This window comes from Penicillium canescens (assembly GCF_028828765.1).
Source record: "Penicillium canescens strain IBT 15451 chromosome Unknown utg000011l_segment0_segment0, whole genome shotgun sequence".
Lineage (NCBI taxonomy): Eukaryota > Fungi > Ascomycota > Eurotiomycetes > Eurotiales > Aspergillaceae > Penicillium > Penicillium canescens.
The window spans coordinates 1,013,293-1,038,542 of record NW_026703973.1 but is presented as its reverse complement, the minus strand read 5'-3'; the positions used below and the strand labels follow the sequence as shown (position 1 = coordinate 1,038,542).

Here is a 25,250-nt window from a genome sequence, read left to right as displayed (position 1 = left end):
TATCCCACCAGCGCTCGGTTCATTGGTGATGAAAGATTGATAGTTATAACCCAAGGAATTCTAATACATCTGCAAACTTTGAAATCCACTTCCCCTGAAGGTCATCGTTCAAGGAGACCATATTCTCTTCCTTCGCATTAGCTTCCCATTCATCTCTTCCAACTGAATTCCACAAGGGATTATTGCTTGGGAGAGGGAATTGAAGTTCACTCGCAGGTAGCAATGGCCTGTCCTCCCGACTAGAGCTGCTCAATTTCGCACATAACTTATACAGTGCTATATTGAATCGCTTGACTTCCTCAATACCAACCCAGACAAATGAGGGCAGGTCAGCTTCTTTATACCTAGCGAGCATGTTCGGGTAAAGGAACATCCCCAATCTTCGACAGCTTCCAACAAGTGAGTTGAGTAATGCTAAATCCGCAGCGGAGATAGACGCTTTGAGGTCGAGGTTGACAACACCTTCGCTTTTCATGACAACAGAGAAAATAATATGTAGTAGGATAGCCTGGTATGTCGCTGTTGGCCAGAAGCAGGCGCTGCAGGCCCCCTCTACTTCTGAGGCATCCCATTTCTCCTATGGTTTACACGTCAGCAAATCATGTGCAGCGTATGTTGTGGACGAGCGGCATACCCTTTGATCCCGAATAGCAAAGTCAAGTTTGTCGTGAAGCTCCATCGCCGCAGACTGCGCGGACTGGTCTCCTGACACCCACATGCCTATGGCCACCATTGATTGCAGAAGTAGTGGAGTTTCTTGGCGTACATCGAATGATCCCTGATGGATGAAAGGCCAACGCGGATGGAATACCTCAAAATAACGATCAACGCACTGCTTCCTCTTCTCCCAATAATATAACTGTGTCTGTTCATGGTTTGGAGATGAGAAAGGTGGGGTTGATGAACCGGTATGTTGTCCTTCAGCAATACCAGCATGATCTTGAAGAGAACATTGAATGTTGCGACGAACACACTCCTCACACGGTACGCCGCCTTCGCACCGAGTCTTGCCTGCATGGCAACTGGCACAAGCTCGGCGCGCACGGCTCAGAGGCTCTGTTATCTTGTGCTGTTTTTGAACGTGGCGTCGAAGCGTGTCACTAAAATCGACGTTTTATAGTCAGACTTGGTCTTGTACGAGGAGGAGTGTAAGTACGTGGATACCTTCGCCCAAATTCCCGACCACAGGTGGAACAGACAAAGACCTGCTGCTGGGCATGTTTTGATCCTTCATGGCGGTTGAGATGCTCCTTACGCCGGTACCTAGCATTGCAGCCAGGAAATTGACACCTAAACGCGTCAGATGCGTATCCGGAAGGGTCCGAAGAACCCCGAGGGAACTCGATTTTGCTGCCGAACCCTTCCATTAGTGAAACTGGCCCTGGCAACCCCTTTTGTAGAAATTGCCTGTAAATGGAATGAAGAGTGGGCCTCGCAGAGCTCTGCGTGGGTGTTCGGGTTGCAAAGTGGCCTCCCACCGGCCGGCCTCCCACTGCTGAGGTATGACGGAGGTCTGGGACACACTTTGAGACGATTTACATGAGAGAAAATTGCGCGGACGGTATTTGAAAAACAAATACTAACGCAGGGACTTTTTCTCGCAGTAAAAGTGAGCAAAGAGTATTGGAAAGGTACAGTCAAGTGTAGATTGTAGTTTGCTCAGTGGGATGCCGGCGGGCGGCCAGCGGGAGGCCGGTCGAATTCTGCGAATCGACTCTCGAACTCCAATATACCCTTATTAATTCCTACTTTTTGGATTATTATTCATTAATAACCATCCCTAACTCTAAGGTATAAGTATCTAGCAAAGCCCCCGAGATTTGGTCCATAGCTTAGTGTGAACTATATATTTCATACTTCGAAATCATGACTCCTTCCATCCTCATCGTCGGCGCCACTGGCAACACCGGCCGAGCTGTCGCTCAGACATTGCCAAAGTTGCTTCAATCAAGCAGCACTTTGTCCGGACATCGCATCATTGCTCTCACCCGCTCCTCGCACAGTCCAGTAGCCCAAGAGCTTGCCAAGCTACCCGGAGTTGAAGTGATCGAACAGAACTGGGTTGAAATCACCGCCGACTGGCTCCGCGAACACCAAGTTGCTAGAGCATTCATTGCACCCCACAATGAACCTAACCAATTTGCCGAAGAGTCGACCTTCCACGTCAACGCCCTCAGCGCCGGCGTCAAGTATGTCGTGCGAATTTCGACTACCGCTGCGAATGTCCGCCCAGATTGCCCTGCCTACTATGCACGCCAACACTGGGCCATCGAGGCTCTCCTTGGCTCACCCCAGTTCAACAACTTGCAGTGGACGTCTCTTCAGCCGAACGTCTTCACGCCATTCATCATGGCCCCTGCTGTGGAGTTCATCAAGAAATACCGCAAGACTGGAGAGCAGGATACCCTTCGGCTGATGCTGTCAGAGGATGCACCCGTCGGCAGTATCGACCCTGACGAGGTTGGTATCCTTGCAGCTCATCTCTTGTCTCAGGATGACACTTCCGTCCACAACAAGGCCAAATACGTTCTCAATGGACCCGTGGACATTACTGGAAAGCAGGTTGTCGACATGATTGAGCAGCACATCGGTACGCCCATCAAGGATGTTAGCTACAAAGACGTCTCGTTCATCGACATGCTGTATGAGTACCAATATGCGGCAACGAAGCAATCTAAGAACGTCATCTACTCAATCAAGCGGGCCCCCGAGACAGCTTGGGAAGGGAAATGCTCGACTACTACAACCAGCAAGGAGATCCTGCAGATTGCTGCTCCAAAGCGTACACCTACTGATGTCTTGAAGACTTTACTGGAGGGTTGAAGAAAGCATATGTTGGAAAGAACAATGGGTTCCAGGGGGCGAAACCACTACCTTGTACTAGGGATATAGGAAAGGAGTTAACGATTGAGTCTGTCTGATCCATAAACAAAAAAGCAATCAACAATCAAGGAAGTCAGTTCCAGCAAAGTAATGACCGTTTGGTATGAAACTAGGTGTTGAGTTCGCTGAAGCTGGGCACTTATAACCCTTTCCTCTTTAACCGTACGTAGAGCTCAAAACCAGCTCGAGCGGCCGATTTTCCGACTTTGGTATTCTTTTTAGGAAGACTCTCAGCTCGAATCGCCGTCGACTTGGCGTAGTGGTGTTGTCTTCAATAACCGGTCTGAACAGACGATCAAATTGAATAAGGTCACAAACATCTGTGCGATTTGCCCATCTCTTTGGGGTCCATTTCCGAGGATCGCTCATTTACCCCATAGAGAAGGGACAGGAAGCAAATCAGGGGATACAGCGAAGAAAGAAGCAATGACAACTCACCGACGGGAAGACTAAGGAACCGAAATGGGTCTTCGGGAACAAGGACACTTTTTACGGTAAAGGGAAGCTTCCATGTACCGAAATTCGGATAGCATCGTCTCCTTCCACTTAAACTTTTTTGTTCCAATCCACAGTGCCCCGAGTTCACGACATGCTGAATGAACCGCCAGCGAAGCCAAACCACCTTCGAACACGTCAAGCATTTGTAGTAGTGATTCCCAAACGAGTCCCCGGTCGAATATCGAAGACGGCGAATAGCAAGTTTGGTTTGCAAGGTGTCATGGATTCCGTCAGCTGGCAAACGCCATTCGCCAATGTACTCGTTGAGGTGTTTGCCAAGCGTGTTTTTGCTGGGGAATTCCTTCTGACAGAACGGGAATGTCGGTGGTGAAAAGGACATCTTTTCGCGTGGTCAACCCAATTACTGAGCTGGGTGACGTGGGAGTTGAGAACTGATATGAAAGAAGACCCGGATAGAGAGAGAAGCAGATGATGGATTGTCTGGAGGGGCAGGAACTAAAACCAAGAAAAACATGGCAAACAAGTGTTCTGGCACATGGCGAAAGCAAATCACAACTTTTGTTACGTAGACTGTGACAACTACATTGAAAACGAAGGTTACGGTTTTTACTGCGCTGCCAGATATATTGCGACTGGATTCAGCCGCGAAGTGGGTTCTTCACGGGCGAGGGTCAACTAGAAACTCCTGGGACTTGACTACACGGCACTTTCCACCTAGTAACTACCTAAAAACAGTGATATGTCATCTCAAACCTTTATGCGATGGCTCACTTGCTACGCGCGCAAAATATGGGCATGTTCTTTCATAAGGTGTGGATTCTTAGTGAAATTCGGGACGCTATCTCACATGATGATCAATGCCAATATTATGGCTTAAGTGATCAGACTTCTAGTAAAGTCTAAATGTGGCATAAGTCTATTGACATCGGGACGGCCAAAGAGATGAAAGGGTTTCATCACATTCGTACAGACATTTATCGGTCAAAATAGCTGCATAAGATAAATATGAAATTGTCATTCCGTATAGTTAATGGCATTCAAGAAGTCCAAAGGTCCAAAACCCGAGAGCTTGGGGCGCAACCATCTATCTCCGCGTAGCCACGCTTATCTCCGTGACAACAGATGGCTACTATACAACCCTTTTTGAGGATCACCGGCTGTATCGGAGTTTGGAAATAACTTTTGAATTCTTCTACTGAATATTATTTTGACTATAAAAGAGGAATGTAGCAACACAGCTCTAGCACTAAACGACAGATCAAAATGGCGTTACGAAAGATCGTAACTGTGACCGGCGGTAATGGTGGAATCGGCTATGAGACAGTCAAAGCGCTGCTTGGGTCTGACAAACCATATCATATCCTGATGGGTAGTCGATCCCTGGATAAAGCCAATGCAGCGATCGAGACTCTGCACAGTGAATGCCCCGGTGCAGCTAACACTGTTGAACCTGTCCAGATTGACCTTATATGCGATGAGTCTATTGAGACTGCGTTCAAGCAAGTTGAGGCAATTCACGGTCACATTGATGTCCTAATCAACAATGCTGGTAAGTACCGGGCCTCTTTATCTCAACGCATACCAAGCGAAGTAATACACTGACAACGGCCAGGAGCTGCCTTCGATATTGAGTACACAGATGGTAAAGTCTCTCTTCGTGAATGCTTTAACAAAGCATACGACGTCAACGTGGCAGGCACGAATGTGATGACAGCGACATTCATGCCCCTCCTGCTCAAGTCTGCAGACCCCCGTCTGATCTTCGTCGCTGGTCTATCTGCCATAAACCAAGCCAGTGAATCCTACTTCCCAACACCTCCTCAGCCAGCAGGGTGGCCGAAGAAAATCGACTTCGAGACTATCGGATATCGCTGCAGCAAGACTGCTCTAAACATGCTGATGCTGGATTGGAATCATAAGCTCGAGGCTGATGGTGTTAAGGTCTGGGCTGTTGGGCCGGGGATGCTTGCTACTAATCTTGGAGGGATTCCGGAGAAAGCCAAAGCTATGGGGGCGAAGCATCCCAGTATTGGTGGGGAATTCTTGAAGATGGTTGTTGAGGGTGAGAGGGATTCGTCGACTGGGAAGCTTGTGGCTAGGTCTGGGGTTATGGCATGGTGACGGATATACTATCTACCTATCTCTTTATGTGCCAGGCTAGTTTATGAATGGGAGTTCAAGTACAATTGTGCCACTTCCAAGATCAACCCGGCACAGTTCAACCCCGCGAAGACCCACTGCGAATGACTTCATTTATGCACGGAAGCCCCGGCATAACTCCATTAATAATTTGCGATTACAAATCAACAGTGACAACCTTGGGAGGTATAAGAGCAGGAATCTAGTCGTACTCTGTACAATATTCCACAATCAACCTCTAATACAATTACATACAATCCCACAATGAAAGAAGCCATCATCGACAAGACCGTCGCGGTCACAATCCGCGACGTCGAAATCCCCTTTCCCCAGCCGGGCCAAGTCCTGATCAAAGTTGTGGTATCCGGCACAAACCCAAAGGACTGGAAACTCCCCTAAATGGCAGCCCGACAACGCCATAAACCAAGGTGATGATATCGCAGGCTACGTGGAGGCAGTCGGCGAAGGAGTCCAGAAGTTCCGAAAGGGCGATAAAGTAGCGGCGTTCCACGAGATGATGAGTCCTCATGGAAGTTATGCCGAATACGCCATTGCGTGGGAACATACTACTTTCCATCTCACCGAGAAGACCAGCTTTGAAGGTTTGACGAGATCGTGATCCAGATGGAGTTCGCTTAGAGCTTCAACTAACCACTTCGAACAGAGGCTGCTACCATTCCTCTTGCAGCAATGACCGCAGCGTTGGGCTTGTACCAAAAGCTGAAGCTCCCCCTACCCTGGAGCCCAGCTGAGAAACCCACCCCGCTAGTTGTATACGGCGGCGCCACTGCAGTAGGCGCATTCGCGATTAAATTCGCCAAGTTATCCAACATTCACCCAATCATCGCTGTAGCAGGCAAGGGCGTACCATTCGTCGAGGATCTCCTCGAACCATCGAAAGGAGACACCGTCGTCGACTACCGTGAAGGCGACGACGCCGTCCGCTCGAAGATCAGGGCTGCTGCCAATGGCGCGCCCGTGCACTATGCCTATGATGCTGTGTCTGAGAAGGGAAGCCATGTCAACTTAGGTGCTGCGTTGACGAAGCCTGGAGCTATTACGACCGTTTTGCCTACTGAAAGTGACGAGGCTGCTGATGGCATTGCGATCCGTCGTACAATGGTCGGGTCTGTTCATATGCCTCCTGCTGAGGGAAAGGCCCTTGGTGATAAGGAGTTCGGGGCTGCATTTTTCCAGTTTATTGGACGCGGTTTGGCGCAGGGTTGGTTCTCCGGGCATCCGTATGAAGTGCGGAAGGGTGGACTGGGTGGTCTTGAAGGGGCATTGAAGGATTTGGAGGCTGGTAAGGCATCTGCGGTGAAATATGTGGTGAGGATTGCAGAGACGGAGGGTGTGTTGCTGTAGATTAGCATGTCTTCATAACTAATGCTAGCGATATAAGCACCTGAACAAAGTCCAAGTTCTTCACGCCAAGCCAAATCGGGAAATTGTATAGATCGAAGCCACTGCGGAGAATGACATCACCTGCTCTTTTCCAGATCGCGTCGCATCTCAGTTCATAATTTTACGACCACCTCCCAATCCCAAGCAACAATGGCAAAACGGACTCTAGATGCATTCTTCAAACCATCCACCAACACACCCTCAAATCCAACACCAAAACGTTCCAAAAACGAGGAAGCCCAACCAACCCTCAAAACCTCACCACCACCCCAAACCACACCATCAGAAGAACCAATTCCCCCAAGCACACACCCGAGCTACCCAATCCCAATAGCAAATCTACCCACACACATCCAAGTCGGCCTAGAACACGCAACACCAGCCCGAGCACCCCACGAACAAAAAAACCAACCACACCTTGACCTCCTCCATTTCCAACCGTACATACCAAAAGAAACAGCAAATGAACTCTTCAAATTCCTCCGTCGCGAACTCCCCTTCTACCGCGTTCAATACAAAGCACGAAGAGGGGATACAGAGACGCAGATAAACACACCTCGCTTCACGACTGTTTTCGGCGTTGATGAGACGGCATTATTTGTCGAGGATAAGAACAAGCACTCCAACTCCAACTCCAACTCTGATACAAATTCAGACTTGAATGGCAACAACAACAACAGTCACGACCTCAACCTGGTCCCCCTGGACTCCAAAACAAACCTCCAACCGCCAAAACACAAATACAAACTAACGCCGCGGCCTATCCCACCCTGTCTGGATATCCTCCGGCGACAAGTGGAGAAAGCAACAAACGTGAAACAAAGCTATAATTTCTGCCTTGTGAATTACTACGCCAGCGGCGAGGACAGTATAGCCTTCCACTCGGACGACGAGCGGTTTCTCGGTGTCGAGCCTAATATTGCTTCTTTGTCGTTGGGTGGTGAGAGGGATTTTTTGATGAAGCATAAGCCTTATGCGCCTGTTGGGAATGGGAATACGAGACCTGTACATGCATTTGGAATGGGATCTGGGGCTGGGATGCAGATGGATACTTGCACAACCCGAGGATCCAATCCCCGTTTTAATGATGGCAGTGTTTCATCAACGCAGTTACAGACACAACAGCAGATCAAGATGAATCTTGGTTCGGGCGATATGGTTGTTATGCGGGGGCCTACGCAAGCGCATTGGTTACATAGTATACCCAAGCGGAAAGGGAAAGCCGGGGAAGCGACGAAGGGTCGGATTAACATTACATTTCGGCGCGCTGTTGTGCCAGGCGGGACGGATAATTATTACCATTATAATGTTGGGGATGGGGGGATGTATCGGTGGGATGAGGGTGCGAGGCGGATGGTTGCGCAGGGGAGGGGCGATGCATAACATATAAACGATACAGTATACTAGCCCAGGCAGGAAGTTCAAGTTGAAATGATAGTTGTTTTCCAAAAAAAAAAAAAAAAAAAAGTAAAATGTACACAAGTGCCGCGGCACGAAAGGCATGTCTCACACTAACGCTAACTTGAAGACATGTAAACCAAGCGAGATAAAGCAAGTCGCTGATGTCTGAATAGCCGAAGCCAATGTCGGCATAACTTCTTTCAAAAAATGTACATTCCCCCGACGGAAAATAAACATCGAAACGATTCATCATGTGGCATTGGCACTGTTCGCGTTCCCAGTTGCCATTGGTTGTCCCTCTGATTAGGGAATCCAGCAAGTGCTGGCAAAGGAGAAGCAGGGTTGTCGTTGATACAGGAGAGCGAGCAATTTGCTCTTAGGAAGTAGATGTGGATTGAAGGGTTAAATCTACCAGACGATTTCCTCGCCGTAGACGTCACCGTAGCATTGGAAGAGGTCGGGGCAGCTGGTATTATGTTAGTACATGGATAAGCCCGTGCCTCGGGGAGTACTTACAAGACTGGATCTCTGCCGAAAATAATGTGCCAGGTGTATTCCATAATGTTGGCGGTCGCGTCATCTGGCAGATCGTTGTTCATGACCCAGTCGTACATGCGCTGGTAGTCGGAACGAGGGCGTTGGAGGATCTGACCTCGGGAAACAGCGAACTGGGAACAGCATGGCGCGGCGATCTGTTCAGGAATCTTCTCATTGGGGAACAACGACTTCCAGGCTGTCGCGTAATATTGTTCACCGGGGTTCTCGAGCTTCGGGGGTTGGCGGAAGGGCTGGATAGCATCGGGGCATCCAGGTGACAATTGGCACCGCAAGTTGACGAATCCTTGTTGCTGAACAAACTCTCTCTGCAACGCGCGAACCGAATCCACATTGCTATACTCCATGGTATCAATGTGCCATCCGGCGGGGAGACCGTCGCGGTGGGCGTGGAGGAAGACAACTGTCTCAGGAAGGTCGTCATAGTGGTCAACTAGGTATTGGAGGTAGGCGAGGGACTCCTTGCCCTTGTTCTTGGGGGTATGTATCGGGGCATTTGTATCGTCGACGGTATAGATAACGCTGCGCCATCTGCAGAAACCGAGTCGGTCAATTGCAATTCGTTCCGGGAAAATACACAATGCGTTGTACTTACTCTGACAATTCACCCGAGGCCCATGATGTGTCCTCGGCCTTCAATTTGGCCATGACCAAGGCACCCTGATTCGGCACCTCGATCTGGGTGGTCTGGTAGACCAAAGCAGGCTTGTTATCCGATGCGACCCGCCATTTCCGGCGAGCAGCTGGGTCTTCTTCGGGCTGTTTGGGCTTTAGGGCTGTCCGGAATGCGGCGGTATCGAATCGCCATAGATCTTTGAGGGATTGAGCTTCGGGCTTTAAACTGCGGTTGACGAGCACAAGGGTAATAATGATGAGGGCGAGAGCCGCACCGATGCGTAGTGACAGCCTCATGGCATAACGCGGTCCTCGGGACGGAGGGAGGGGGTGTATAGAGGGTGAGAGGTGAGGAAGGAAAAAGTCCGAGAAATGAAGAAGCCACCAGGCCAGAGTTTAAAACAGCGCAATCTTAAAGTAATCAGCACCGCCCCATGTGGAGGCCGGGGTATTTTCCGGGATCACACGTCGCGAGACCAGGGACGAAGGGATGTCGATCAACGGAGGAATGCGACAGATGTCAGACGAAAGTGCCCAGGTAGTGTCCTGAGGGCATTGAACAGAAGAAGATCATAAAAAAAGGGACAGCATCGAGGGTCACACTTTCTCCATTTGGGGTTAGCGTCACGGGTTATCTGTGCTGATCCCTGATTGGTGGACTGATTTTGGTAGGCCAGGTACCTTTACACTGTAATTAATATGGGAAGGGACTTGGTTAAGGCTTGTCTGCTGCAGGGTTCTCCCCTCAGGGGTAACGTTATATCTAACTACATATAGTTACCTACAGAATAGTCAGTCTCACACCTTCCCCGTCGGTCATTCTTCCCAGTAAGCAGACCCTTAATCTCAAACGGATCCACGGGTCCCGTCTGGACTAAATCAGGGATCGGCATCGCCGACCCCCTATCTGGGCCTCCATCTGGGATATTTCTCCACTGCAAGGGCCTCCATGTTTTTCTTTGCTTCGTCATGCTTGTATGCAGGGGATGCCACGGCGATTATATGTTCGCGTGGATTGGTTGACACTGATGTCACTACGACCCTGGCTTGATACACCAAGTGATAGACGAGATCCTAACACATAGATAATCTCCACATAGACATCAGTGTCGGCATTGGCCACAAGAAACTAGTATCATAATCAAACCAGGGATAACCGATTCGAGTACTCGGGCCAGACGGACAAACCCGGGATTTTGATCCGCTCTATAAGTTCACAAAGTATATGTATACACAGAACACCCCAACACCAAGGGTATAAACGCCAATCCAGTGGACAAAAGAGCACGGAAAAGCACAAACCAAGCCAAGCCAAGCTCGACCCGATTGAAAAAAAAAAAGGAAATGGTAACTCGCACTAAACCCCCTCCCTCAATCCACCAATCGCCCTCTATCAACAAATATTAACATCAAAATACTCCCCATCCCCCGCAACCCTCCCAAAAACACACTTAGTACTAGTAGGCAAAAGCGCCAATGCACCCGCCCCAACAAACCGATGCACCTCCCCCAAATGCGCCATAAAGGTATCCAAATTCCCATAAACACCAGTGGAGCCGCGAACCTCCACACAACAAAACATACAACAAAACGCACCCCGCGGTGCAACCGGCGAAAAGGACAATGCCGAAGCCCGCTTACAAGGAACATGCGATTTAGCCAGGAACTCCCAGCGATATCGAATGCCCGTGAGTGAATGGACGCGCACGGAATCGTCGAATTGCGGGTTATTGCTACTGCACTTGGCAGCCATGGGACCTTCAAAGGCGCATTTCACGCAGCGCAGCCAGGACACCTGCGTGTAGTAGCCACTTCCAGGTTCTGTGTGGATTTTGAAGCCGCGGAAGCCTGTGTGCACTTTCCAGGCGCCTTTGCAGAAGCCGAGGTAGTTGTTTGTTTTGCTTGGGGACCATTTTGGGCCGGTGGGTTGGGAGGAGGGGGCTGGGGACAGGGTTGTGTGAGAGGAGGTTGAGGTTGTCGAGGGGTTTGAGGGGGTTGAGTCTGTTGAGGCTATTGATGGGGGTGGGAGGGATTGGCGGCGTGGGTGCATTGATACTATGTTCGCGGTTACTGGGGATAGGTGATGGTTTGGTGGTTCGTCTTTGAGTTGGGGATGGTATGTATGGCTGATTTCGTCGTCGTCTGAATCTGCTATTTCGCGTCTCCATTGTTCTCCCCAGAGGTTGTCATCTTCGACTGGGCTCAGACGGAGGTTGGGTCTTTGTGGTGACCGCACTGGTATTTCCGGTACTGGCAATTCTGCTACTGGCTCTGGTGTTGATGGCGAGACGGTGTGGCAGAAGCCTGGTTGGGCAAGGAACCCAGGCTCAGGTGCAGAGGATGGGAAAGAAGACCTGCTCCCGCGCGGAGATCGAGAAAACATACTTCCCATGCTACTAACAGCCGATCCGAACCCCGATGATCGTCTCCGAGATGATGGACTCGTCTCGAAAATGCCGGATGCACCCAGCGTATCTGTAGGCGACGCAGACAACCCCTCGAGCAGGAACGCCCCGGACGAAACTGGATACCCACCAGACAGATACATCGGCTCCCGGGTAGGGGATGGCGAGAATCGATCCGGGTTATTAGGAAGGTAGGCCCCATACATGTACTGACTTCTCACATACGTAGGATCAACAGTCATCGAGATGGTAGGCGGAATAGGCGACGCCCGTGCCAGTCGCTGGTAAAGATCACCCAGAATAACGAGGGTCCGAACACGGCCTTGCTCAGACTCCATCTGTAGCGCCATCAGATCTAAGCTGGAGCCTTGCTCCTGTGCTTCGCGGAGATGTCTCAGCAATGCACCTTGAAGTGTGATGATGATATCCTTCATCTGTTCGCGAGCGATCGAGTCGCCTTCTGCGTATAGTCGACCTAGTTCTTGGTGGTGTCTATTATACTGAGATAGGATCTCGTGGTGGCCTCGTGCAAGTGACCATTCCAGATCCCGGGTTGACTGGTCGGGTTGGCGGCGGCGCTCGTGCCATTTTTTGCGGATTGCTGTGAACATGCGGCTGCCATCGTTGTAGGCCGATACGACTTTGATTCTTAGCTTGGGTGAAGATGATAAAGGAGATGGGGGATATACCGGCTGCTACGCAGGCTACGACTGCGATCACCTCCACCCCCGACATTGTAACCGGGACGGGGGAGGGGTGGATGGGGTTGAGTTACGACAGGAGTCTCGCTGACCGTTCCGATCGGGAAAATGGCAACCAATGGAGTGGTATATGATGGCCAATGTTGGAGAGAAAGCTTGGAAAAGTCAAGAAATGTAGGATAAAAAGGAAGAAAGAAGCCTAGCACAGGGACGCAGATTACTCAGGAAAGAGAAGAAGCAAGAACCGTATCGCCTAGCTTTGACTCAGTGCGTCAGCAGGCTGGATTGAAATTAGGACAGTGCCTACCTATATCTGGGCATGTACGGAGTATCGGGAGTCGGAGTAATCTGCTAGCAAAAGCACGGTCCTTTCCTCGCTTCAGTGCCTACTTACTAGGTAAACTTTTCGCTAACTGATTGGGAAGTAAATGTCCCGGCAAGCGAGAAGAGGGGGTGAGGCTGAGCGATAGGGATTGAGACCTATCACAGGGTTCTCACGGGTGCAGGGGAGGTGATTGGTGTTACCAAGGCACCGAGGTCGGAGATGAAGAGCCCAAGAGCATAATTCAAAGCTCGGATATACTTGTACCTGTATAACCATAACAAATTGGGATCTGCAGTATACCCCAGATCGACTCCACTGGTTCCACAGATCTATAGATCATCCCATTACGTAGGTAAACAATGCATTTATAGATAGGTGTCCTCGACTAAATAGCCTTTATCCATATGTTCGGTTAATCAATTTGCCATTGCACAGCACTCATTCTACAAGGGATAAGCGCTCCAGAACATTATTTAGTGAGCCACTGTCAAAGAATGTCTACATAGCCTTATAGGGCGTGGTGGATTACATTGCCTTGTCATACACTGCCAGCGAAACGCTTATATCTCATCTTTGCCAAATCAAACAAGATTAAATATCAAAGCCTTGGCTAGTTCGATAAGCCAGGAATTGAAAACATCAGAATATCATTAACTTAGCAGCCAACAGGTCAAAGTGTACTAGGTGCTTCTTGTATGCGATAGTACTATATTGATAATCCCGAACTGATAACGTGGCAGTCATATATCATTCAAGATGTCCGAAATATTACCGTGAGTAGCAGAGGACAGACAAACAGAAAAGCACACAAAGCATCCAGACACAAACGTCCCGCCGCTAACCACACAAACCTTCAGACGCCAATCCAGCACCGATGCGAAAATAGACAAGTACATGCCAACCCACACCAGTATCAACAATCAAATCAAATATCAACAGCATCTCCCCTTCCCCTTCGCATTCTGCATAATCTGCACCTCCTCCCCATTCTCATTCCCATTGCCACTCCCATTTCCAATCCCAGCAGAAGGCGAAGCTAGACCCAACCAACTCCTTTTCTTATCCCCAACTCCCAACCGAAAACTCCCCGTGCCCTCCACAAAGCCAGGACTAAACGGGCCAACAGAGACACCACCAGCAGTCATAGGCGTCCCCGCAATCGAAAGTGCAAGCTCCGTATCACGTTTATTCCTTTGCTCAACCAACTTCCGAGTAATAACCCGAAAAACCTCATCAATGCCCTCCCCATCTTTGGCACTAATCTCATGACAGCAATCCCAGCCAATTTCTTGTCCCCAGAACGCAGAACTGCGTTTTGAATCTGGGCTTTGTAGGGCTGTCGATGAGAGGCCCCCGCTGCCATTCATATTCGTATTGATATTCGTGTTTGTGTTTGCGTTGGTATTTGTATTGTTGCTCCCCCCATTACCGCCAAACACACTCGTGCTGAATCCCAGTCCCATACTCATCCCGCCACTTGTTGCTGTAGCCGGCGGTGTAGATGCTTGTGTGGGATAGAGTTGTTCGGCTACGTACGCGATTGTGCGTTCGAACGGGATGCGTCTGCGACTGGGATCCATGGTAACGATATCGGATTTCGTTCCAACCACATGGATGACTAGCGGGTCTAGATTGTCTTCACCTGTGCCGATATTCTTGCGGAGTTCGCGCAGCCAGCCGGCCATTTCTTGGAAACTGGATTCATCTGTGATCTATGAGGGTGTTAGATTTGGTTGTCTTGTTTTTGTATAGTTACATGATGGGTTGCATAAAGAACAACGGAGATCATGTCAAAAGTGGGGAAACATCACTGACATCATAGCAAAGCAGGCACGCGTGCGCACCGCGATAATAGAGACGTGAGATACTGCGGAATCGCTCTTGCCCCGCTGTATCCCAGATCTGGAGTCGGACGATGGTGTCCGAGGTATGGTCCAGGACGCGCTTTGTGACAAACGACGCGCCGACTGTTGAGGCTGTTGCGGGGTTAAAGGCGTTTCGGACATAGCGCTCCACGAGGGAGGTTTTGCCTACCCCTGGATTTGTGTAGTGTTAGATTATATGCCATGGTAGATAGCAGTGTAGGATGGTATATGGGAATATAGTGCATCGCATATACATGTAGCTTGTCTGGTAGACAAGATCCACGCCCACATCCACATCCCTTTGCGGGAAAGGTCAGGGACGTACCTTGCGCGCCGAGGACGACGATCTTGGCCTCGAGACTCGAACTCATGGCGGATTCAGAATGTGGGGACTGGTTGGTTGAATGGGCATGGTATTGCACGAGCGAGAGTGAGGTGGTGAGGTGAATGAAAGGGAGAAGATAAGGAGGGAAACTTGGTCGGGCGGGATCAGCCGATCGGTCAGCTGGGAGTTTTATGTCTTGGAAGTTATCCAGAATAGTTGGACTGTAAGCTACATGTATAGTTTGCGGTTCTGCGCTGTGAGTGGTTCCTCCTTGCTGGAGATGAGATCTGAGCCTCATGCGAGGAAGCACTGCCTTGCATGAGTCACTTTTTAAACTCAAGGCCGTTTTGACACATGCAGGGACTACTATAATATGATAAATAGTTATAAAATGAGACATTAATAAAGCTTACTATTTTAAGATCTACAGTTTGAAGCAGTGTAGTGGATCCATAAATTGGTACTGTAGTCATACAAAGCGCATATACATGAATCCCGATAATTCCCATGCCGACCGAACCCTTTTAGGTCATAACAAAGACATGAAATCATCAACACAAGAGCTCTGCACTTCAGATCCAAGGAATGCAGACAGGATTAGCCACCGGCAACCAGGGCCAGGGTGTTCATCCTCCAGGCCAGAAACAATGGGTATATAAGATCAAAAGGAAATAAGATGATAATAAAGAAAAAGAAAAGGATGTGAATCTGGTGTTACCCAAACCATGGGTTAAGATGGAAGGAGAACAGCACAACCATAACGTTAAGAAATGGCAGCGCACAGCGCTGTCACGCCTAGGAAGCAACCGCTTAAGAGCGGGGCTCGGTGTAGGTCTCCTGGTGACCGTTGGCAACACCATCGCTGGAGTCGCTGCGGGGAGACGGCTTCTCGCCGCTCTTCTCGACATCGCCAGTGCGTCGGCTGGACTCGAAGCCGTACTCGATGGCCTTGGCTTCGATCTCCTCGTCGGTGAGCTTGGGGAGTTCCTTGGCAGCGCGGACATAGCTCATTTTCTCGCAGTAGCCCTTGGCGAAGATGATATCGATCTCCTCCAGACTGCGACCAGCGGTCTCGGGGTAGAACAGAATCATGGGGGGAATGAAGATGGCGTTCATGACGGCGAAGAACAGGTAGGTTCCCCACTTGATGTTGGCGACCATGACGGGAGTGATCATGACAACAGTAAAGTTGAACAGCCAGTTAGAGCAGGTCGAGACGGCGTTTGCCTTGGCACGAGTGCGCAGGGGCGAGATCTCGGCCGGGTACAACCAGGGCAGGGGCAGGATGGAAGCACCGAAGAAGGCAATGTACAGGAACAGACCGAAGACGGCTCCCTTGGAGGGTCCGGGGCCGCCGGGGATCAAACAGCCGAAGACGATGATCATGGCCACCATCTGGCCAGTCATACCACCGATGAAGAGCTTGCGGCGACCAATCTTCTCAATGAAGAACCAGGAGAAGGTAGCGAAGATGGCGTAAACGATCATATTAACACCACCGATGATCATGGACATTCTCTCCTCCTCGCCCAGGGATTGTCTCAGGAGAACGGGCAGGTAGTAGATGACAGCGTTGCAACCAGACAGCTGCTGGGCGATCTGGGAAGAGGAACCGATAAGCATACGGCGGAGGTGCTGGGTCTTGCCACCAGTGAGAAGGTCAGAGTATCCAGCACCGTCGGCAACTCCAGCAGCCTCAATAGACTCGATGACAAGCTGCTTCTGGATCTGGGTCTCGTGGGCGTCGATCTCGTAGCCACCAAGAGCAGCCAGGACGTACTCACCCTCGTGGACCTTACCCTTGGAGATGAGGTAACGAGGAGAGTCGGGGAGGTACCACATTCCAACGATGATAATAATACCGAAGACAACCTGGAAGGCAATGGGGAAACGCCAAACAAGGTCGTCGGGACCGTAAGAGGCACCGAAGTCAATCCAGTAGGCAATCATAGTACCGATGGCGATGGTACCACCCTCAATACAGATGAGCAGACCACGGTTGGTGCTGCGAGAGCACTCAGCCTGGTAGGTAGGGATAGTCGACGTGTTCATGCCGTTACCAATACCAGTGATGATACGGCCGACAAAGAACTGAGCAGTAGCACCATGGCCGTCAACGGCAGCAACCTGGATAATGACGCCAATGATCATAACAGTGGCACCGGCGATGATCATGAGACGACGACCCATCCTGTCACCAGTGAACAGAGCGAACATAGCACCAACCAGACAACCCAATTCATACACGGCAGTAACCAGAGCCTGCATGACAGAGTTGCCTGCGGTGATGGGAAGGAATCTGGCGAAAGCAGAGGAGTCAATGATACCAGACATGACACCCTCTGTGAATAGTTAGCATCTGTGTACATGATATAGAACAGACCAACATACGATCATAACCGAACAGCAGGAAACCCATTGTAGCGATGGTCGACACCGTCAACGATAGGGGCCTGCCGGACATGCCAGCATATTTCGGCGCCATGATGAAAAATGTGAAGAGATGAACGAAATCCTATACAAGTCTGTAAGAATCGAGGACTACCGCTTCACGTGGGAGTGGCAAAGGCTGGAGATAAGAGGAGACACGCGGAGAAGAAAAAAGGAGAAACCCGGGGGAGGGGAGAGAGATATTTGAATGTCTCGCAATTGACGAAAGTGGCAAGGAGATGCATCGTGGGGCATGTCCTACTCCATAGTACACTTTCCCCGTGAGTAGGGACATATGCGAATAACGAAGCCGACAGCGTCACCCAAACCCACTCCACCCAAGGCGCAGATGGTCGACCGAATCATAGGCGAGGGTGGAGACAAGCCTACCGGATGCATCAATAAATGGCGTGTTAAGCATTTCTTCCCGACCCACAGCGGTGCGGCGGTAGTTTGCGTCCCTGATGACATCAGTTGGCGAATATCACTGGAGAGTACGAAATTTTTAGAGGGTCGACTCTATAATGGATTTTATGATTGGTTTTCTTAAGTGGACAATGGCCAGTGGTACAGAGTATTGGAGTACACCGAATAACATTTTTGCTTTTTTTATTTCTCTCATAGTATGAGTACATAGGGCAGGCGGCAAGGGCGAACATATTGCCGACCTTGCTGCTAAAACGCGGAAAAAGGAAAGCTAGCCGAACACCAATATTAGTCAATAGTCAAATTCCGCTCCGATCAACCGATCGAATTCCTGGACCACTCAACCTCTACGTAGGTGGTACTGCGACCTTACACGGACAACACTCGGGATCGCATGCGACGGAGCCCGCCAAGTCTCGGCGGTAGCACATACGGACTCGGGAAGCCGTTGGTGTCCCGAGTGCATCGAAAGAGCGAATGCGTGGACACTAGCGGCACGCTAAAAGGGATAGCCTCGACCGTGTTGATCGGCATGCAGTCCTGCCTTGTATAGAATGTGCATAAACAACCTGAACAGTGCTCTCCTTGCTTTTTCCTTTCTCCGCGTCTATTCTCCTCCTTTTTTCCCTTACGCAATAACCAGCGCGGGGATTACCCAGGTAGGTTATAGGTGATAGTCTATATAAACGTGTTCTCCTGTTCTCCTGTCACCCCTATTCCCCTGTACTCAAGTATGCATCATGCCGAAAACAATCAAAATATACCCATAATGCATGCCAAGAGTTATCAAAACCACAATTCTCTTCCTTTTGTTATAAATCTTAGTCGACTTTCAGCCCAACCTGACGAATTAGATGACACATAAATTGTATCAAAAAAATCTGATATTTTTTCCCGACCCACGTCATGTCTCAAAAAATGGATTCAATATGTAAAGAGTTTTTTTGGGTGGACTCCGCTATGATGTCTTTGAACCACATCCCGGCGCATTCGAAGTTTTCTCGAAATGGCGAGAGTCGCTACCAGGCAACTAAATTATTGTATTTTCTTTTTTTTCCCTCGTTGTTGGTGGTTCGGTGCACTATATCTTTTTTCCACAATAACCGAAAGCGCGAGATACGTCTTGTGAAAGGGCAGAACGCTTTACCGTAGGTCTTTAGTAACTAGACACCCGTGTTGCGCGTCAAGATGTCCACAATTCAGGAGAACCTGGGGCCACCTTTCGGAGAGATGCAGCTGTGATCTCGTTATCTCGAATCAGACGGGGGTTTTGAGGGGTTTCTGTCGCTTACTCGCAGTTTAGTGGAAACGATGTCACTGTGCATGTCCGTTGATACCAACGTGCAGCTCGCCCGTCTCGCCCGTGCCGGTCGATGGTCGATCCCAGAGACGTCATTCAGATCCTTTGGGAATAATGTTTGGGACATCCTTTGCGGCAGTACATGATTCGGTGCAAAAGGCATAGTCACCGAGCTCTGGATGAAGCCCCCGTGGTTCAAAGGGATCTTTAATATTGCGGTGTGGGATCATATAGGCTACCCAGGAAAAGTAGTTCCTGAGTGCTAGTACATTTAACTTTTGAATGATCTCAATACTGGCCACAGCTATCTACCGATCCGGTTCCCACATATCAGCGACCTCCCAGATCTATCGCATTGTTTGAAATGTGCATGCTCAGATACTTCGGAACGTGCGATCAGAGTAACGCTATACGTCAGTGGCTATGATGGCAAAGAGGTTCGTGCCATGGAGAGGCGGAGGCGCGGAGATGTGGGTGATGGGTGGAGGATCGGAGGCGCCGGCATCTCCAAGGACTTGTTGTGAGGGGTTGATTTATGAGTGGGTGGTCAGTGTTATTGTGTTATTGTAGATGCCGATATGACTCTCCCTCACGGATGGCCACTTGGACCTGCGATTTTGCCCTTCCTCTCTCTGCCGTTCAAGTTCAAAACCTGGTTTTGAGAAGCTTAATGTGGGATCGGCAGTGGCGTTTGCCAAGGTTGCTTGATCTGTCCTGCTGTCTGATCCACCATTTGATAGCACACTTCAATGTCAGTTTTGCTTGGCTCGAGTTAATATAATCCTGAAGATATATTGGCATGGATGTTGATTGCGTCGATGGTCAGGATTGTGTCACGTGAGATCATCACGTGTTCTGCCTCGGACCAACATGCCTCGCCTTTCCTTCCCTACCTTACATTCCAATTCCCTTCTTTCTTCCAGGAATGCGATCGTTCTAATGTCATCTTTCTAGAAGCTGAATGCGGTCAAAATTGGATATTCCCGGGGTAAATATGTCCGGAGATGGAGATGTAATGCCTTCATTGCTACTGGCTGGAACGTGCATGTATATGCCGAGGCCCTCTGCCGATTACGTCTCACTATGTGCTCTGGAAAAGACGTGACCTCTTCCGATCTTCCAATGTCACAAGCTGTTCAGACTGACTGCCACTGCCAAGTTGACTGCTTAACAATACAGCTGTAGCTGTTGGGCGGTGGGCCAATGACCCGAGTCGGCCGAGAAGTCTCCCCGCAACTTTTCGTCCCCGGACACCTTTAGCCCGAGGTCCAGAGGACGTCTTTTCAATGCCACTTCTCTTTCCTTTTAATACTTCTTCCTCCTCTATACAATAGTCTGTCATCACCTCTCAATTCCTATTTTCAGTCATGGCAGGCAAACTCACAGGTGCCTCGGTTGCCGAGCACAACTCTAAGGACTCGTGCTGGGTCATCGTCCACGGCAAAGCCTACGATGTAACAGAGTTCCTCCCTGGTATGCACATCGCCTCTGCAGCTCATCCATACCCTAACACAACCAGAGCACCCTGGTGGACAAAAGATCATCCTCAAGTATGCGGGCAAAGATGCGACCGAAGAGTTCGACCCCATCCACCCACCCGACACCCTGGACAAGTACCTCGACCACTCAAAACACCTCGGCGAAGTCGACATGTCGACCGTCGAGCAGGAAGAAAAGGCCGTTGACCCGGAGGAGACCGATCGCCAGGAGCGCATCAGCCGGATGCCGTCGCTCGCCGCATGCTACAACCTGATGGACTTCGAAGCAGTCGCACGCAGGGTCATGAAGAAGACCGCATGGGCGTACTATTCCAGCGGAGCAGATGATGAAATCGTACGTTCATCCAACACCACATCTACAAGGTAGTCAGCTAACCCCCACAGACAATGCGCGAGAACCACGCCGCATTCCACAAGATCTGGTTCCGCCCCCGCATTCTCGTGGACGTAGAAAACATCGACATGACTACAACGATGCTGGGCACAAATGCTCCATACCGTTCTACGTAACGGCAACAGCTCTCGGCAAACTAGGCCACCCAGAAGGCGAAGTGGTCCTCACAAAAGCAGCACATGCACACAACGTAGTGCAAATGATTCCAACACTGGCCTCATGCTCCTTCGACGAAATCGTCGACGCGAAGCAAGGCGATCAAGTCCAATGGCTACAGTTATACGTCAACAAAGACCGCGAAATCACCCGCAAGATCGTCGAGCACGCCGAAAAGCGCGGCTGCAAGGGCCTCTTCATAACAGTCGATGCGCCCCAACTCGGCCGTCGCGAGAAAGATATGCGCTCCAAATTTTCCGACCCAGGCTCGAACGTCCAATCCGGCGGCGACAACATCGACCGATCACAGGGTGCCGCGCGCGCCATCTCCTCCTTCATCGACCCAGCCCTCTCCTGGAAGGATATTCCCTGGTTCAAATCAATCACCAAAATGCCCATCGTTCTCAAGGGTGTGCAGTGTGTCGAGGATGTCCTCCGCGCCGTCGAGGCCGGCTGCGACGGTGTCGTGCTCTCTAACCACGGCGGCCGCCAGCTCGAAACAGCCCGGTCGGGCATTGAAGTTCTAGCCGAGGTGATGCCGGCGCTCCGCGAGCGCGGCTGGGAAAAGCGCATCGAGGTCTATGTTGACGGTGGTGTGCGTCGCGCAACGGATATCCTTAAGGCGCTTTGTCTTGGTGCTAAGGGTGTTGGCATTGGGCGCCCGTTCTTGTTTGCTATGTCGGCTTATGGGCTTGAGGGTGTTAATCGTGCTATGCAGTTGCTTAAGGATGAGATGGAGATGAATATGCGGTTGATTGGGGCTACGCGCGTTGAAGATTTGAATCCTTCGCTGCTTGATACTCGTGGTTTGCTCAATGGGCATTCTGGTTTTGTTCCTTCTGACACCCTTGGACTCGGGGCTTATGATCCTCTTGAGGCTCCGAGGTTTAACGAGAAGCCTAAGTTGTAGATTGACTTGGTTGATTTGATCGGGGTTGGTGCTCGGTTGTTAGATCGCACCGTTTGTTCATATACATCGATATATATATATACCCATGCAGTGTATACAATGTTTCCTGTTGAATGAAGTAAAAAATGCGTGTACTTTCAGCAGGTTTTATCAGGATGAGTGGATATATATGTTGGGGTACTCGCTTCAATCGAAATATATACTCCTGCTCGAGCCCCAGACCAAAAATATATTTCACCCTGAAACAAAATAATTACTCTTGCGATAGAGACACGAATCCAAGAAAAACGTGTAGGCAGATCTGAACATGAAAATAATCAATTGAGGCAGTTTCGGCAACTCGAGATGGGAGAGTGATAGATGCCCTGTTACCTGGATGACACAATTCAAGCGAACAGTACGTATATCACGGTATACCTTCAGCTTGTACACTCAACAATATCATATTTCCAATCATAAATTCATCTAAATGTTAGATACAGAGCCATTCCATGTAACAAGTTACTCACGGATATCCACCAATAATCCATCATGTCCATTAAAAATCCAAAGCGCCATATGAACATGTCCAGAAAGCTGAAAGCTAAAGCCGACATATAGCCAGCATCGACGAGAAATGAAAGAATGAGAAAACCGACACCATGCAGTATGATACCCACTCTAGGCAAAAAGCCCCATAGCAGAAACAACATGCAACACATGCAACCCCCCAACCATCAAACCAGCCCAACCACCACCAGCAATAGTCACACCCCCATTCTTCTTCGTCGTCTGCGCCGCCGCAGCCGCAGAAACAGTACTCGACTGCGCACTAAAAGCAGGACTAACCTCATCCCCATCGCCTTCCCCATCCCCATCACCAAGCCCATTCCAATAATCCCGAATCAACGCACTAGCAAGCTCAGCAATACCATAGGTCGACGCCATAAGATGCGTCGATAACGCAATAGGCGGAACACTGGCATCCGCAACGCGCACGTTAGAAAGTCCGTAAACGCGCAGCTTGGCATCGACCACGCCGCCCTTCTCGCGTGGTAACATGGCGCATGAAGATGACGGGTGGAATTCCGTGCTTGCTTCGTTGCGGAGCCAGTCGAGCCAGTCTTCGTCGCTTTGGATTGCTGTTCCTGGGGAGGTTTCGTTTGTTAGACTTGATGCCAGGGGGTTTGTTTGGCCGAGTTTGCGGGCTAGTTTTAGGCCTTGGAGGAGGATTTGGGGGTCTATTTGTTTGGTTTCATTTGTTAGTTTTGATTTGCTGTGTGAGGGGTGGTAAGTGAAACGTACCAGCTGGGTTAGCCAGATAATTCGGATCGATAACCGGGTAATCCATCGGGTCTGAGGAATTGATGTAGATCCGACCATGGCTGTAGGGGTGTTGTAGGGCGGCTGTGATGCCGATGTCGCCGTTGCTGTCACTGTTCATGAAGAGGAGTTCGATTTGGCCGATTGGGCTGTTGAAGATTGTTTTGGCTGTTGTGTTGTAGATTGTTTCGTACCCGGCTATGACGCCGGCGTCGTAGGTTGTGTTTGGTTTGTAGGTGTTTAGTTGGGAGAGGATGCTTATTTCTTCGTCGGTGACTTTGCTGCCATACAGACCTGTGGCGTTTACGTAGGCGACTGCTGAGTCGATGTATGAGTTGAAGAGGGTGGTGTTCTGGTCTATTTGTTAGTGGGATGTATTCGGTGGGTTGATATATGCTTGGTTGGGACTGGACTCACCTTATCGGCGCCGTTGTCGTAGTAGATTGAGCCTGCTGTGTCTGCATCTGTGCTGTATTTAATTGTGGCACTCTGTTTGTGTGAGTTAGTTCATGGTGGAGGAGAAGATGGAGTAGTTTTCACTCACGAAATGATCTTGCAGGTGCTGTCCGACACCGGGGAGTTCAGACACAAGGTCTACACCTGCATCAGAGAGAACATCCTTCGGTCCGACACCACTGTATAGGAGGACAGCGGGGCTACCGATAGTACCACCAGCCAAAATGACTTCCTTCTTCACCTTGACCGATAATGTCGTCGTTCCATTATCCATGGTGTACTCGACAGCACTGGCAGTGAGGTTATCCGAAGAAGAAGACTTGTCAAAGACAAGGCGTGTAACATGGGCGTTGGCCAGAACATCGTAGTTACCCCTATCAGGTAGCGGGTCGAGATATCCAGAACGACTGTAGGACCGGGTCCAATTCGACGGATTGATGCAGGAAGTTGAGACCTCGGCACCGAAGTTGTCACCACCGTACATGTTCTCGGAAATAGCAATGCCCATGTTGTCTAATGATGTCGACCAATAGCCGACTTCGGGGAATGTGCTGGGTGAGTGTTACCATTTGAAACCTTCACAGCGAGGGATGGACGTACAAGCCAGGATAACCCATACGGATAGGTCCGTCAGTGCCGTGTGTCGAAGCATCCCATGTAATGCCTGCCTCTTTGGCCACATCGTCGGTTGGAGGCACGAAAGTTTCACTTTTCTTCATGGCGGCATAGAACGAGTCCCAGGACCAGTTCTCAGCACCAGCCATGTTGCCGAGCATATCCTCCCAGGCGTTGATTTCCTCTTTGCCCGGACGGGTCATGTACAGTCCGTTGATGGCGGAACTTCCTGTATCCAGAGTTAATATCTGACTCTGTGATGAAGGAGAATGAACAAACCTCCAAGGACCTTGCCACGAGGCCAGTAGATTTCACGATTGTAAGCATTAGGCTGGGGATTGGTGTAAAACATCCAATTCAACGGAGTCGTCCAGAGAGAATCAAAGTACGAGTACGCAGGCGTATCTTTGCAGTGTAAGTCAAGTCAAATCCCCTCTCAGATAGAACAGCAGATACACACCAATACGCTCACGATACTCATCGCCATTACCACCCGATTCAAGCACCAGGACAGTGTGATTCGTATCCTCGGACAGACGACCTCCAAGCACGAGACCAGCCTGACCACCACCGACAACAACAAAGTCGTAGGTATCATTAATATCCATGCGCGGCGACAACGCGTGGCCCAGGGGAACGGCCACAAGGGCTATCCCGAGAGTCTGGAATTGGCGCCACATGGTTG

General features: G+C 50.0%; 12 protein-coding genes across 12 annotated transcripts; 6 read left to right on the top strand and 6 right to left on the bottom strand.

Moving 5' to 3' along the window:
- Positions 1-43: 43 nt before the first annotated feature.
- N7446_013122 (C2H2 type zinc finger domain protein) lies at positions 44-718 on the bottom strand (the record flags this gene model as incomplete). The annotated part of the gene is made up of 2 exons (XM_058521864.1): positions 44-577; positions 635-718. 2 exons carry the CDS (start codon positions 716-718, stop codon positions 44-46), a joined length of 618 nt encoding a protein of 205 aa, XP_058365341.1.
- Positions 719-934: 216 nt separating this feature from the next.
- On the top strand, positions 935-1,120 carry N7446_013121 (uncharacterized protein; the record flags this gene model as incomplete). The annotated part of the gene is made up of 1 exon (XM_058521863.1): positions 935-1,120. One exon carries the CDS (start codon positions 935-937, stop codon positions 1,118-1,120), a length of 186 nt encoding a protein of 61 aa, XP_058365340.1.
- A 746-nt stretch (positions 1,121-1,866) lies between these two features.
- Positions 1,867-2,823, top strand: N7446_013120 (uncharacterized protein; the record flags this gene model as incomplete). Its single annotated transcript, XM_058521862.1, has 1 exon — positions 1,867-2,823. The coding sequence occupies one exon, from the start codon at positions 1,867-1,869 to the stop codon at positions 2,821-2,823; it is 957 nt and encodes a 318-aa protein (XP_058365339.1).
- A 1,782-nt stretch (positions 2,824-4,605) lies between these two features.
- On the top strand, positions 4,606-5,463 carry N7446_013119 (uncharacterized protein; the record flags this gene model as incomplete). Its single annotated transcript, XM_058521861.1, has 2 exons — positions 4,606-4,891; positions 4,955-5,463. 2 exons carry the CDS (start codon positions 4,606-4,608, stop codon positions 5,461-5,463), a joined length of 795 nt encoding a protein of 264 aa, XP_058365338.1.
- Positions 5,464-5,745: 282 nt separating this feature from the next.
- Positions 5,746-6,916, top strand: N7446_013118 (zinc-binding alcohol dehydrogenase family protein; the record flags this gene model as incomplete). Its single annotated transcript, XM_058521860.1, is given in 3 exon segments — positions 5,746-5,823; positions 5,837-6,083; positions 6,146-6,916. The coding sequence occupies 3 exon segments, from the start codon at positions 5,746-5,748 to the stop codon at positions 6,844-6,846; spliced, it is 1,026 nt and encodes a 341-aa protein (XP_058365337.1). The 3' UTR covers positions 6,847-6,916.
- A 119-nt stretch (positions 6,917-7,035) lies between these two features.
- Positions 7,036-8,268, top strand: N7446_013117 (Oxoglutarate/iron-dependent dioxygenase; the record flags this gene model as incomplete). The annotated part of the gene is made up of 1 exon (XM_058521859.1): positions 7,036-8,268. The coding sequence occupies one exon, from the start codon at positions 7,036-7,038 to the stop codon at positions 8,266-8,268; it is 1,233 nt and encodes a 410-aa protein (XP_058365336.1).
- Positions 8,269-8,694: 426 nt separating this feature from the next.
- On the bottom strand, positions 8,695-9,753 carry N7446_013116 (DUF3431 domain-containing protein; the record flags this gene model as incomplete). The annotated part of the gene is made up of 3 exons (XM_058521858.1): positions 8,695-8,752; positions 8,803-9,372; positions 9,437-9,753. 3 exons carry the CDS (start codon positions 9,751-9,753, stop codon positions 8,695-8,697), a joined length of 945 nt encoding a protein of 314 aa, XP_058365335.1.
- Positions 9,754-10,849: 1,096 nt separating this feature from the next.
- On the bottom strand, positions 10,850-12,596 carry N7446_013115 (uncharacterized protein; the record flags this gene model as incomplete). Its single annotated transcript, XM_058521857.1, has 2 exons — positions 10,850-12,501; positions 12,551-12,596. 2 exons carry the CDS (start codon positions 12,594-12,596, stop codon positions 10,850-10,852), a joined length of 1,698 nt encoding a protein of 565 aa, XP_058365334.1.
- Positions 12,597-13,819: 1,223 nt separating this feature from the next.
- On the bottom strand, positions 13,820-15,123 carry N7446_013114 (Rab family GTPase; the record flags this gene model as incomplete). Its single annotated transcript, XM_058521856.1, has 3 exons — positions 13,820-14,599; positions 14,703-14,923; positions 15,078-15,123. The coding sequence occupies 3 exons, from the start codon at positions 15,121-15,123 to the stop codon at positions 13,820-13,822; spliced, it is 1,047 nt and encodes a 348-aa protein (XP_058365333.1).
- Positions 15,124-15,887: 764 nt separating this feature from the next.
- Positions 15,888-17,562, bottom strand: N7446_013113 (putative MFS monosaccharide transporter; the record flags this gene model as incomplete). Its single annotated transcript, XM_058521855.1, has 2 exons — positions 15,888-17,419; positions 17,469-17,562. 2 exons carry the CDS (start codon positions 17,560-17,562, stop codon positions 15,888-15,890), a joined length of 1,626 nt encoding a protein of 541 aa, XP_058365332.1.
- A 2,766-nt stretch (positions 17,563-20,328) lies between these two features.
- On the top strand, positions 20,329-22,192 carry N7446_013112 (L-lactate dehydrogenase (cytochrome); the record flags this gene model as incomplete). Its single annotated transcript, XM_058521854.1, has 3 exons — positions 20,329-20,706; positions 20,753-21,066; positions 21,104-22,192. Exons 1-3 carry the CDS (start codon positions 20,601-20,603, stop codon positions 22,190-22,192), a joined length of 1,509 nt encoding a protein of 502 aa, XP_058365331.1. The 5' UTR covers positions 20,329-20,600.
- A 660-nt stretch (positions 22,193-22,852) lies between these two features.
- On the bottom strand, positions 22,853-25,245 carry N7446_013111 (GMC family oxidoreductase; the record flags this gene model as incomplete). The annotated part of the gene is made up of 7 exons (XM_058521853.1): positions 22,853-23,412; positions 23,477-23,846; positions 23,912-23,983; positions 24,039-24,501; positions 24,551-24,794; positions 24,845-24,970; positions 25,026-25,245. The coding sequence occupies 7 exons, from the start codon at positions 25,243-25,245 to the stop codon at positions 22,853-22,855; spliced, it is 2,055 nt and encodes a 684-aa protein (XP_058365330.1).
- Between the last annotated feature and the right edge of the window lie 5 nt (positions 25,246-25,250).